This window comes from Sander lucioperca, chromosome 10, assembly GCF_008315115.2.
Source record: "Sander lucioperca isolate FBNREF2018 chromosome 10, SLUC_FBN_1.2, whole genome shotgun sequence".
Taxonomy (NCBI): Eukaryota; Metazoa; Chordata; class Actinopteri; order Perciformes; family Percidae; genus Sander; species Sander lucioperca.
In genome coordinates this window covers 33,572,156-33,585,631 of record NC_050182.1, presented here as the reverse complement: position 1 = coordinate 33,585,631, position 13,476 = coordinate 33,572,156, and the positions used below count along the sequence as shown (strand labels likewise).

Here is a 13,476-nt window from a genome sequence, read left to right as displayed (position 1 = left end):
TTATTTTATTTTTTAAATATTCATTTATCGGCCATTATAAATGCCAATACCGATAGTTTGGAAAATGCTTAATATCGGCCAATAATATCGGCTCGCCAATATACCGGTCAGGCTCTATGTAATAGTTTACCCAGGTATGTGGCAAGTAGAAGGTCTTGATGATCTCAGTGACCTAACTCTTTAATGAAGATCATTGGCTCTACACGACTGTATGCCTTTGATGCCACTGCTTGCATAAATAAACGCACACACAGGCATGCTCACAAATGTAAAAGATTACATTGAAAGCCAGTTGCCCCCATGTGGGAATACAACTGTGCCACTCTGTGTATTGGACACTCTGCCAAGGGAAAACCCCTGCTGACAAAGAGAGAGAGATTCAGACTCAGAAAGAAAGGTAAAATATTTCAGACTTCTTCACTGTTCTGCTTTTTCTGAGTCACTGATTACATAGATGGCTTTGGTCACAGTCGGCCAGACTTGGAACTCCCACTCTTGAAATCAAATAGCTCTGGTGCATGCAAAGGAAAAGCCTCCATGGATAAAGCAAATAATTATACTCAAAATGAGCCACATTGGGCAATTTTCTTTTTTGTCACAAGGTATTCACCCAACAACACACACGCAGACATATATCCAACATACATTGTTTGCCATAGCACTAAAATAAGACTCTTACCATTTCATTTGATGTATACAGCATAGCACACACACTATACACACTACTACTTTTAGTATTTGTTTTATTTTCCATGACAACAGTGGAATCAAATGTACAACGAGTGTCCCATTCCAGCACTGCACAGGATTCAATGTCAGTGTGTTACTTGTGTTTCTGCTGCCTGGGTTTGTGCACAGGTGACATGAGATAAAATATGTGAGACCCTACCGTTTTAATAATAAGAGCTACTATCTGATATAATGTATCAGAGACTTTCCAGACACTTCTGAGCACTGATCGTAATAAAAATGTGTTGTGAATTACAAATTTGAGTGTTTGCAAAGTTATTACCAAGGCCATAATTAATACATAGCATAATTATGGCATGGAGGGGAGATAAAGCCGACGCAGCCATAAACTCCCATGAATCAAAGAAACATCACAGAGGCATTATAGTTTTATGAAATCATGTAGTTAGGATTCATAGAACATGTGTGTATCACACCCCCTTTTCACTCTCTATCACTCTTCCTTTCTGGCTGTCTCAATTAGGCATGGGCCGGTATGAGATTCTGACGGTATGATAACCTTCAGCAAAAATATCATGGCTTCACAGTATTACGGTATTGCAATTACAGGTATAAATATTATTTTTGAAATGTCTGGGTAAAAAACAACTTTTTTCCACTGAACACAATGTATTTTGTTTTGAAACACATTGCACACTGGCAGGAAGAGGGATTTCTAAACTGCACTTTCTGTCCTTGAAGACTCAGAAAAAAACAGCTCATACCTTAGGAACGATATTATGACAGAAAATGTTAGTGGTTTTGAAACCATAACTTTTTCAAACCGCGGTATACCTTGAAACCAGTAACCGGCCCATGACTAGTCTCAATAGCAAAATGGAGCGCTCTCTATCAAACCCTCTCGTGCATCCATCCCTCTTTAATTTGCCAGCACTCTAGTTACACGCACACATGCACACACGGGCTTTGGTCTCCTGCAGAGGATCAATTCAATAGGGTGCTGCTAAACAGAGCGGCAGAGAGGCACATTACAAGGAAGTTCTCTCATTTCCTTGAATTTTTTTAATGCAACTCATTTAACATCTATGAATTCTGAGGGGGTTTCCTTATTGCTTCAGGGGGTCTGAGTGAAGCTGGTGCGCTGCCTTTTCAATGAAATGTTTATTCCTCTTTTGAGGAGAGTTTGCCACTTAAGTTAAATTCACAGTTATTTTGCTGTAGGATATTCAGTCATACATATGGAAATAAAGCACTTGAATGGTGCTGCCTTAACCTTTAATGCATTTACTGCTGCAAAACCAGCCTTTAGTGGAGGGTTATAGCAAACTCTTTTATTTCTTTTACTTCAGTTTGAGCATTTTACACACTACAATACAAAATGAAAATAATTGTTTGCTTAGCATAAGGACAGGTAAGGATGAATCCAACATCTGTACTGTTCACAGTCCATTTATATGCACCAACTGCTGATCTTTTAGAGCATAGTTTTGTGAAGTTTGATTATCAAGAATAAATAGCATACAAGCGCATATTGTGAAACCCAATAGTGATTATTTTCAAGGTTTCAGAGAGGCATTTTCGATCAGTGCTCAAGTCTTTAAGATTAGACTGAAATAAGCAAATTCTCTTTTCTGTCTGACTTTGAAACCTTTGCCTATGTAAGACAAATGAAGTGATTATGACTCTTTTCATATCTTATGCTACTGTGTTTCCCAACAGCAACAAGAGCAGGACCCCACCAACCTTTACATCTCGAACCTGCCACTGTCCATGGATGAGCAGGAGCTGGAGAACATGCTGAAGCCTTTTGGTCATGTCATTTCCACGCGGATACTGAGGGACGCCAATGGCCTGAGCAGAGGAGTCGGCTTTGCTAGGTATGCACGGAGAGAGAGAAAGCACACAAACTGTCACTTAGGCTTATGGCTCTCCAAAAATCTTGTATTTACCAAAACGTTGGTATTGCTTGAGGAACTTAACTACATTTCCCACTGTTTTTTTTTTTTACATGCCAATTGTCAAACACAACCAAATGTATTTAAATGTAGGCTTTTGCTGGACAAACTAGAATTACTTATCAGGCACAACAAAATACAGATTCATAGTTATCACACTATCACATTTTTTTCAGATTCATGAGGTAACATAACCCTGAGTTGACTTTCTGCCTTTTACAACCAGAGGACTTTTAGCTGTAATGATACAACTGCACATTCCTGTACCCTTGGTCCCTTCACCCTCCTCTATCTGTGTGTGTGTGTGTGTGTGTGTGTGTGTGTGTGTGTGTGTGTGTGTGTGGTCTTCTCAGTTACACCGTGAAGTGTGCCAGTGATTAGAATGCAGTCAGGGCTCCATTCAGGGTCACTGGCTATGTGTAGAAAACCCAAGATACACACAGAGACATGCATGCTCACATACCACACGCACACACTGTCTCCCTTTCTCTCTCGTCACCATTTTTCTCTCCCACGCACACATACATACACCACTGGCTTTTGCTTGCCAAGCAGGCAATTAGTCATTGAGCTGTGATTGGGTGAGCAGAGCTGAATGGTGGCAGACAAAGAGGACATGACACACAACAGATCAGACTGAATGGAGCTTTTAAACCCGGACAAAGGAGAGGAAACCCCATAGAAAACACACAGAGACACAGACGCACACACATGCACAGGCCTACCTCAGGCATTTTGCTCAGGCTAACATTGGCAAACAAGCACAATATGCAGGCGTTTCATTTACTTACTGTATTGCAGGATACATTTGCATGCACACATATCCACATACAGTACATTCACACTTTTTTGGGGGGCATTTTTAGACCTTTATTGACAGGACAGCTGAAGAAATGAAAGGGGAAAGAGAGGGGGGAATGACATGCAGCAAAGGGCCGCAGGTCGGAGTTGAACCCTGGCCCACTACGTTGAGTAGTAATCCTCCATATATGGGCGCCTGCTCTACCAACTGAGCTATCCAGGCGCCCAGTACATTCACACTTTTAAGAACCACATTACCTTTTGTGCCTATTGAATAGTGACATAAGGAGCTTACTGTCGTCAAGTAGAACCTCTGTCTTTTCTTCTCTCTGTCAGGATGGAGTCAACAGAGAAGTGCGATGTGGTGATTCAGAATTTCAACGGGAAATTCTTGAAAACTCCTCCAGGCATGACAGGTAGGTGTCGATCACCAAGAATTGTGTTGTACTGACAAAGCTTGTGTTTTTCTATAGCGAGAGCATGGCGTTTCTAAATATGTAGGTCCGGGTGCTCATATAGATGCAGACCTATGTGGCATCTTACACTCAATCTTCGTGTTCTTTTAACTCAGTTTTCCACCAACCTTTAAAAGCACCTCCCATAAGTTCAGAGGTTTGTTGATACAAATGTAAAGGAAGTCATCTTTTAGTGTCTTATTGATGAGAACACAGCAGTCTTGTCATGTTTAACCTGTGCACGTCATGTTGTTGTTATGGGCACATCATGATAAGGTGGACAGCTCTCATAAATGGGGCTAGTTATTGTTTGAAAATCTTTAATGCCAGTACAAATACAGCACCTGAGTTTTAGTACCAATAACAAAATTATACCTATCTTCAGTAACTTAGTTTGAGGAATATAAACATTTTTCTTTCATTTGATTAAATACACCCATAACCGTAGCAGCTACAGTATCACCATACTTTAATGAATTAATCACGTTTTATCAGTTATAGTCATCTTTTCAAAGAAACGATTCGCACATCCGTTGGAAAATATCACAGACTCGAAAAAAGGAAAATCCCGCACTCTGCTCTTGCTACAGCATCACCATTTATTGAAGAAACGTTGCTGCCCCTTTGGACCTCCATCAAGAGTATATCCAACAGTTCTAATCAGTTACAGCCATGCAAGGGACATCTCCGCCTTTTGGTGTTACAGCATCTGTCTGTGTACAAGCAGTGTCAGTGCGACTGATAATATATCAGCATCATCTCTACTGCTCTCTTTCTCCCTCTGTCCCACTCCTTCGACCACCTTGAGTTGAAGATCTAAGTGATTAATTGAATATTGACTGTGAGGCACACAGATTGAGATGCACACATGCACAAGAGGAAGAGGGAGGGGGGGGAGGATGGGGTGTAGGGAGAGAGAGAAAGAGACGAGGAAAGGATGGGAGAAGAGGAGGAGGATATGTAATGAGGATGAGATTGGGGATGTCATTGTGCTTGGAAAAAGAAAGTGAGATAGCAGAGCAAGGACAAGGTGGGAGAAAAGAGAAAGCTGAGGTGGGGAGAAGCAAACTGAAAGTGACACAAAATGGGAGAGAAGAGATGGACATATAGAATGATCAAATATAGATAGAAAGAGGGAAGCTGAGCCACACTGAAGAAAATGGAAATCAACGACAGACTTAGAGAGTTGTGCCCCGTGCCCTGGCAGTATGATTTGTGAGGTACAGCATGGTGGGCGGCTCCGTTTCTCACCCAGACACACACAAACACACACACACACACACACACACACACACACACACACACACACACACACACACTCTAGAGCTTTCATTAAAGGTTAAGAGTTTCTCAAGAGATCTTGTTTATTTATGCTTATTTGAATTTTGGTAATATTTTAATTGATACTCATGCAGCCCAATAATACATATACATGGCAGTTTCACCTTAAATTCTTGAATGATTAAATCATAAAAACAGCAACTACATATGACCTGGTCAGATATAGCTTAACAAAAGTATAAAATTAAATACTTAGTAATTAGATGCTGGATTCAGGAAATGAAAAAAGGGAAATCTGCCTCTCTATGTTACTCTAACCCAATTGCATTTCCCCATTATGTCTTTTTCTCTGTTTGTTATTTCTTTTTCTCCTCTCCTCCAAGTTATCCTCTCTCACACGCTATCACCTCTGACCCATATCTGATCTCTTTTTCCTCTCTTTCTTTACCGTTTTCTAATCATTCTGTCTCTCTTTCTCTCCCACTATCTATATACACAGTATAGTGTTGTAGTTTTAATAGTTCTCTTTTTCCTATCCTCCCCTAATAGTAAGACAAATGGAGGACAATAATGAAAAATGTCCAGATCTCAGAGAAGGCCCATTATCATTCAATCTTTTCAATAATGATCAGGAGGCTTTAAAAAATGTGTGCAGCATTAAATGTGTCTGGTATGACCATGAGGCATTAAGCCCCCATTTGTTGCAGAAGTGGTTCAATACTTTCATAAATAGGAAATTAATGTTATTTGATGTTCCTGATAATGCTGGAAAATAATTGAACGGTGCTGTACTGAGAAAAAGATTTTGTAATTATTTGGCAGCACTGCACTGTCAGACCGAGTCAGCTTACATGTGATATTTGCAGCGACTTATTCTATACTCAAAACATTGCAATGGGTGTTAAAATGTGATTCTTTTGAAGCACTGACCAATTCACGTCAATGCTGTCAAGTTCTAAAAGTTGCAAGGACGTGCTTGTATTTTAACATCATTCTGTGAACAACATTCTTAGATAAATATGTTAGTGCATCAGTACCTTTTATTTCTACTTGTCTCATAGCCAATTCTTTTTGGGTTGCTTAATGACAAGAAAATGGAGTAAATGTGGTGAGCTTCCTCTCCCCCGGGGATGGTGTCAGGGAATGGTTTGTTGAGTGGTTGTTAATGTCAACTCGTGCTTCACAGGGGCAGCCACACAGGGTGGAGATCAACTTAGTTAACCTTTAAACTTAAAGTGCAAAAACCTTCTAAATCTCCGAACTCTGTCTCAGTTTACGGTCCATACTGTTTTGTTTATTGCAGTAGACATTATTAATGCTATAAAAAGGCTAATAGCAGTATGCATAAACATTTTTCTAATACATATTTCTTGATTTGGGTGGCAAATAGTTGGCGTCCTCTCATGTTTTGAAATAGTAACCCTCTAGAGTCCATATTCTTTTGTCCCTGGGCTTTGAGCTCTTTGATGCCTGGTCTCTTAAAGAAAAAAGACGACATCCCATTCAGAGTATAGGGAATCCTCATTTTATCACATTTGGGGATTGGATCCCATTTTCCAAATGATTTCCCATGTTGCTTGCAAATGGATTGGATTTTAAATGAGAATTTTCCCATTTGAGGGATTGTCCCACTCATATGATATTCTCCCTCTTCCTAAGTGAAAACTGAGCTAAGGCCTTTTACTGACCTACAGATTGATGCCTTGCGCAGAAGCACCAAACCTAAGGTCTTTAGTACCTTCACTTAATCAGGTGCATCTAAAGGAGCCTGTGTATTTAATCCTCCCCCACATTTTCTTTCCCCTCTATTTCTTTTCCTGTGTCCCTCTCACCAAAACACAGATGGATATGTTTGTTTGCTCTGCTGGAGTGTAACAGTTTCTATGTTGCCTTGCAATATCCCACAGCTCCAATGAGTGGTAACAGTATGTGATCCACTCCTCACAGTACAATCCACCCACACCGCTACCTATGTACGCATACACAAACCGCCACAGATCGAAAGATCCATTTCAAATCAGTAAAGCACTACTTCTGTTCTTACCCTGTAGCATTAACATGTACACACACATTCAGACAGGCAAACAACCAACCACTGTCATTTTATTGATATCTCTTGCAGTCTTCACGTCTTTTATTTTCTATTTGCGTCGCTTGTCTATGCAGCTGCAGGATGTCACCCTATTTTTCTTTCCCCAAATGAAGCAAAGAAAACACAAAAACTGGAGTGAAACTCTTCACTTTCTGATCCATAAAGCTGTGGAACTTTGATAGATAAATTAAATTGGTAAATGAACTACTGCAAGCTTTGCTTAATGCATACAACTAAATCTTGTAAACAGTTCCCAATTTTGAACAAATACTTACATGTAGTATTTTTTATCTGTTCACTTCAGTTACTTGCCCTTTTCAAGTTTGCAGCTCTTGGCAACAACTTATGTTGTTTGGTAGTATTGACTACACAGCTACAGTACACACACCACATAGTAGCTCGATGTGTGGGTTGTTGTTTTTTTTGTCTTGAGTATTTTATTTCACACATTCATCATAGGGATGAACCTCAGAGTCACATTTTACAGCAAAAACAAGAAATTCAGATTCACTTTGAAATAAAATTCAGCTTAGACTCTTTTATGTTAATTTGTGATATTTTGAAAGATTAATAGTGCTACAGACTTTTTTACACCTACAAAATATTATGATGTTTACACATAAACACATGGACCAAATACCAAGGACAACCTCCTCCCAAGTCATGGAAGCCAATGACATATTATTGGAACACAAACAAAGGCTGTGTAAACTAAAATCTGCATTTTATTTATTTCCAAATATCATTAACTACTTACATCCATAACTGGATGATGACAAGATCATCTATGGAGGTAGTGTAACGCCCGTTATCTTTTCATTTCTGAATATGTGAGACAACAAAATATGGTGTATGCGATACGTTGGCTCACAACTTGTTCTGTATAATACAAAAGCTCCTGTGCATAAAAATATAAAAATAGAATAACATCTTTATGAATAATATATCAGGTTTGTAATCAAATGTGACTACAGTATAAACTTAATAGAACAAAAATAAAGACAGTGTTTCTCACCTCGGTGTGCCTGCTCACTGTGTGTATCCACTCTGACTCTTTCTGTTATGGTGAAGTTCCATTAAGCAGCTCGTTCTGCCTCCAATCATTTTCTATGAGGTGTGCAGTTGTCTGCACGTTGCAGTAGTTTGAAAACTAATGATGTTGAGATTTCCCACACAACCCCTTACCTGTCGGGACACTGACAAGAAAAACGCAGTCCTGGGTAAGAAGGGGAATATTGTGCTTGGGGCTCAGTGTTTCCTCTAGAATTTCCTCAGGGGGGGGGGTGTCAAAAAGTACGGGCTTATCTGCTAATGTTAGCTACCGACCGTTACCTTGAAACCATCCAGCAAACGGTACCGTATGGTGATTTAACGTCACCGCTGATTTTACACACAGTTTAACAACCAAAGAAAACGCTGAGTGAATATTACTAGCTAAGTTTTTCATGTTGTTTTTGAGCGGTATGCACCCCCACTAACCTGGAAAACGGTTTTAAAACAGTAACGTTAATACATCGTGTCGGAGGAATACAGCGTCTCCTGCAGCGGGGAGTCAAAGGCAGAGGGACCGCAGAGGGACCGCAGCATTCGCTAACGTTCATTAGCTTATTGACTCATCTGAGGTCTGATAAACAGTAAATTAATCAAATTCAATGTCCTCAATGCTATTTTCCAGCTGTAGCTGTCATATTTCACGGGACCCGCGTGAGTGCAGATTTCATGTCGCTGATTTCGTCACTGTTTGTCACGTTGCCTAAGATTGAGTGACAAGTAGTACTCGCCCTGTTGTTTATTTGGTTGCCATAACTTTGCGAGTGATGACGTCCTGTCACTGTTCCAGTTGCTCACCCTAAAGGGGAGAGAGAGCGGATGACAGTTTGCTTGAGTTCAGTAGAGCAGACGGCTCTGCCGAGTCGTTTAATTACGATTTTATGACTTTTCATAAACAGCTGAAGGAGCGGCGGTGCGCGGTGTACATAGCGGAAACCCTGCTGTGCGTCTGCCCTATCTATGATACCGTGGCGGCAGAAATTTTACCGTGGCAGGCCGCCGCGGTAATATCAACATAGAGGAAACACTGGGGCTACAAAGAACGATTTATGTGTGACTGTACCAATCATTTTTGCTCATTGGATTTAAATTGAATTGAATTTCTTTCTCTTTCTTTCTTGTTTACTAAGAATGCACATATCTGAACTTTTTGATAGCCATATATTTGGTTAAGACTATGTTAATTAACTTGGAATGCCCATAAGTGACCCATTTTAAGGGGCATACACAGCTGTACCCAAATTCATCATGAATTCATCACTTTGTGTTGCAGAGCAGCAAGAGTGAGAGCAGCAGGGGTCAAACTGACAATTAAAAATGTCCTTCCTTTTAAAGCCCTCTTGTGAAATGCAACAGATTGTAGTAATGTAACTGTGAAAGCACACTGAATAATTAACTTGGTGCACCAGTTTGAGTAGACAGGTAATCTTGTCTCTGGATGCTTTGCGGTTGTTGTCGCTTCCTGATTGTGTGGCATCTAAGTTTCCCTCTTAGGAATAAATAACATTTCTTATTGTCATTATCATCCTCAGTATTTATGGCTTGTCACTGTGCCTGTGAATGAATATAAGTGAATGATTTCCTCCCTCAGAGAAATGCATGCTATCACAATTCTGCCGTCACAGGCATCACCTAAAGCTAATACAGCAGTGACATTATACACTTGTCTGTTTTTACCTTATAGCTGCAACATGAGGCGAATAAAAGGATTTTAGATAATTTTTTAGCTCTGTATGATATTGCTACTGTCGTACTACACACTGGAGTATTGGTAGAGACTGTCAGTGAAAGTCGCTTTGCATCATTTTACATGCCTCACAATACAGATGATTTTTTTAGACAATTACCAAAAATAATGGCTCTGTTGAACAGCTCTTGGTTTAATAAAATCACTTAATAGACTAAATGCCTTCATTGGTGGTCTGATTTGTGCAATGTATCCTTTTGCACATTAGCCAATACTGATTCATTAATAGCCAGTGGAAATCCTTTCACGGTTTGTACCAAATTAATTAATTAATTAATTCTGGCTTGTAAAACTAATTCGGTATTAAAGACAAACTATGGCATGCATGACAGATATGGTCTTCCTTTGAAGATGGTCATCAACAATAGCTAAAAAAGTACTATTCCAACAAGACATTTAGTCAAATTGACTCTGTTCCCCTTCATTCAAACAGGAGCACATGCACACACAGTCATAAACTGACACATACGGTACATGCATACAGTATACACTGCACATGCAGGATCCCGTTAATCCTACATTTCAAGTTATTCTTTTATTTCAATTAGTTTGCTGTCTTAAGCTACAGCTCAAACACTTAATCTTCTTTGCGCTTATGTTATTTTGGTGGTATTGTGAGATGCCATGACAATATAATCTGACATGTCAGATTTAAGTAATAATAGGATTAGTCCAGGAAGTCCAGGTATCCGAGGATGTGGCAGCATTGTGCATTCATTCGAATTATCTATAGAAACAAGAAACACAACTTTCTCTATATATGGGCCTGTCTAAATATCCTGCCCAATTGGCCTGCAGCAGTCTCTGAAAAACACTAAATCCAAGCTCCAGATGCACTAAGGCACCCAAAATATTATAAGTGTGTGTGTGTGTGTGTGTGTGTGTGTGTGTGTGTGTGTGTATATATAAAAACACTGGAGCCATTTCATCAGCTCTAATACAAAAACAGCTTACAGCAACATTGCATTGTTGTGTATGTGAATTTGTATGTCTATGTATGTGGATGGATGCTACTATTTTTTTAATTTAACCTTTTTAGACCGTTAATCTCATTGAGACACAGGGTGTCATTCTAAAGAGAGACCTGGTCAGGACACAACAGCAATATGACACAAAGATATAGACAGGACGTTCATACAAAGACAAAAGTGGTAGTTTTAAAACTATATACGACAGCAAATCCCCATAACCATCTCTCCAGATTCCTTAAATGTAGTTTAAAATCCTCTAGAGGAATCATGCTGGACAGCTTCAGTTCCTGTTGTAGCGTGTTTCAGGTTGAGGGGGCCGAGTAGGAGAAGGCCTTTTTACCAAATTCCAAACAGACTGAGGGGATGGAGAGAGTGACGAAGCCCTGGGAGCAATGTTTACGTGACATGTAAATGGATAAATAAGGGTATAGTAGGCCAGACAGTGGCCTTATTCCAACTCCTGCTTTTAACAAGCAGTTCAAGTTATTCCACAGAAATGTCCTTCTGTTATCATGTTGCATGCATTACTCACTGGATGGTAATATGAGGGAAACCAAGGGAGTAAGTGAAGGAAAAGTACACTTTTAAATTTAGCCCGTCATCCTTTAGCAGGCATCTGTCACATCATGGGAACAGACATTTCTACATTACTTTTATTTTCCTCTCTTCGGTTCAACTACTAAGCATTTTTGCATCACTAATTCTAACAATAAATGGCCCCATTTTTTTCATCTCACTTGAGTCCACAAACATTTTGCTGTCTTTGTGATAAGCCAGGTGCATAAAAATAACAGATTAAATTCAAAACACAGAGGTATCCTTTTCATGCAAATACCAAGGACGAACACTTGTTTTAGATCAGCAGAAGTTTCTTTGTGTGGTAGAAGACACAGAGAAGAAAGTGTCCTGACTATAAACTCGACAAGTTGTCAGCCGTCGACAATGTGACTGTCGCACCAGTAAAACAAAACAGCAACACAACACATATGCTCCCTTTAAATCTGTATCAAGGGTGTGTTTTCATGGTTCTTTTGACGCAGTAGAAACACAAGCAGGAATGCGTGTAAGGGACTATTAGTAAATAAATTGTGTTGCTGTAGCTGCTCAGTTCCTGCAACTATATGTCTGAAAAGGGCTGTTATTTAAAGGACATCTAAAGCTGAAACAGGGCTTTTGAAGAATGAAGGCCCACAGTAAGTAAGTTGATAATGCAGAGAAATAGACAGTATCAACATTTGTTTTTATAGCTTTGGTGCTATCTCCTTTATTAAGTTCCCTCTGCTAAAATGACCTATGTTTGTTTCCCCACACTGTATCTTCTCTGATTTTGTTGATTTATCTTGATTTAAAAACAACCAGCACCTCTTAAATCAATCTTGGCCATTCTTGTGTTTGTTTCTGGGCCAAGCTCTTGTTTTTCACGAGGAAACTACAGTACGAGAACAAATTCACACACACACACATCACACATACACCTACACACATGACTGTTTACCAAATGTAAATGAATGCATGGAGCAAAGTGGGTAAAAGAGAGAGAGAGAGAGAAGGGGAGTGATTGAGAAAGGTGAATAGCAAAGGCGAGGGATGATAACAGAGGCTCAGCCGTGAGGCCTGTTATTCAGATAGAAATCAAGTTAAAACAGTATAATGACAAAGTATTCCTAAATGCAGTATAATCTCACAGCTCTGTGTTTCTCTGTCTACTTACCTTTGGAGTACCCATCTGGGCCCCAGGCATTCCAAATAGCTCTCTTCTCAACCTTGAGCTCTGAATGTTTTTTCTCCGCTGAGAACACCTCTTCTCATTTTTCAGTTTACTGAGACGAAGAAGCATTTTTCTTGAAGTAGGCGAGGTAATTGCGTAGTTTATTTTACCATTCACAAAGTGCGAATCAGTACGGGCATGATGTTCATAGAATTATAAGAACTTCTTTATTTCTAAGCTGCACACAGTAATAAGGATTTGACTTTCTTTGCAGATTGAAATCATTGCCAGTTAAATAAGACGAGAGTGCCAGCTAATAGCCTCTTTTTATACATGCAGTCAATGATTCAAACAGGCCTTGGTGGACGTATTAAAGTAACAAGTGGAGGCAATGCATAAAAGTAGGTCGCTTATTCAATTTCAGGGTCAAGGGGTGTCTTTATAAAAGTGAATCAAGACATGAACAGAACACTGGTGTGACAGCGTATCACTGAGACAATTACAGTTTAGGGCTTTATAATTTCAGTGTCTTAATGCCATTTAAATGCCTTTTTACTGGAACATACTGTTATGATAATTTGCTGTGCTTCATTGGCTGCTATGCATCTTCTGTGGTTACCAGCTAGAAATCTTTGTCTTATGAGTGTTATCTAATTGATGTAGTTCTTTCCTCAGTGGAAAGCTGAATTTACGTAAAACATAAACGTTCTGTATACATTTTAATGC

At 39.5% G+C, this 13,476-nt stretch overlaps 1 protein-coding gene across 4 annotated transcripts in view; it reads left to right on the top strand.

The window, feature by feature from the left end:
• LOC116035255 (RNA-binding motif, single-stranded-interacting protein 3-like) overlaps positions 1 to 13,476 on the top strand; it is a 124,120-nt gene that overhangs the window by 88,329 nt on the left and 22,315 nt on the right. For all 4 annotated transcript variants that reach the window (XM_031278249.2, XM_031278251.2, XM_031278250.2 and 1 more), the window contains exons 5-6: positions 2,410 to 2,567; positions 3,783 to 3,862. In XM_031278249.2, coding sequence (XP_031134109.1) covers positions 2,410 to 2,567; positions 3,783 to 3,862 — 238 coding nt within the window. The remainder of the gene's footprint in view (positions 1 to 2,409; positions 2,568 to 3,782; positions 3,863 to 13,476) is intronic.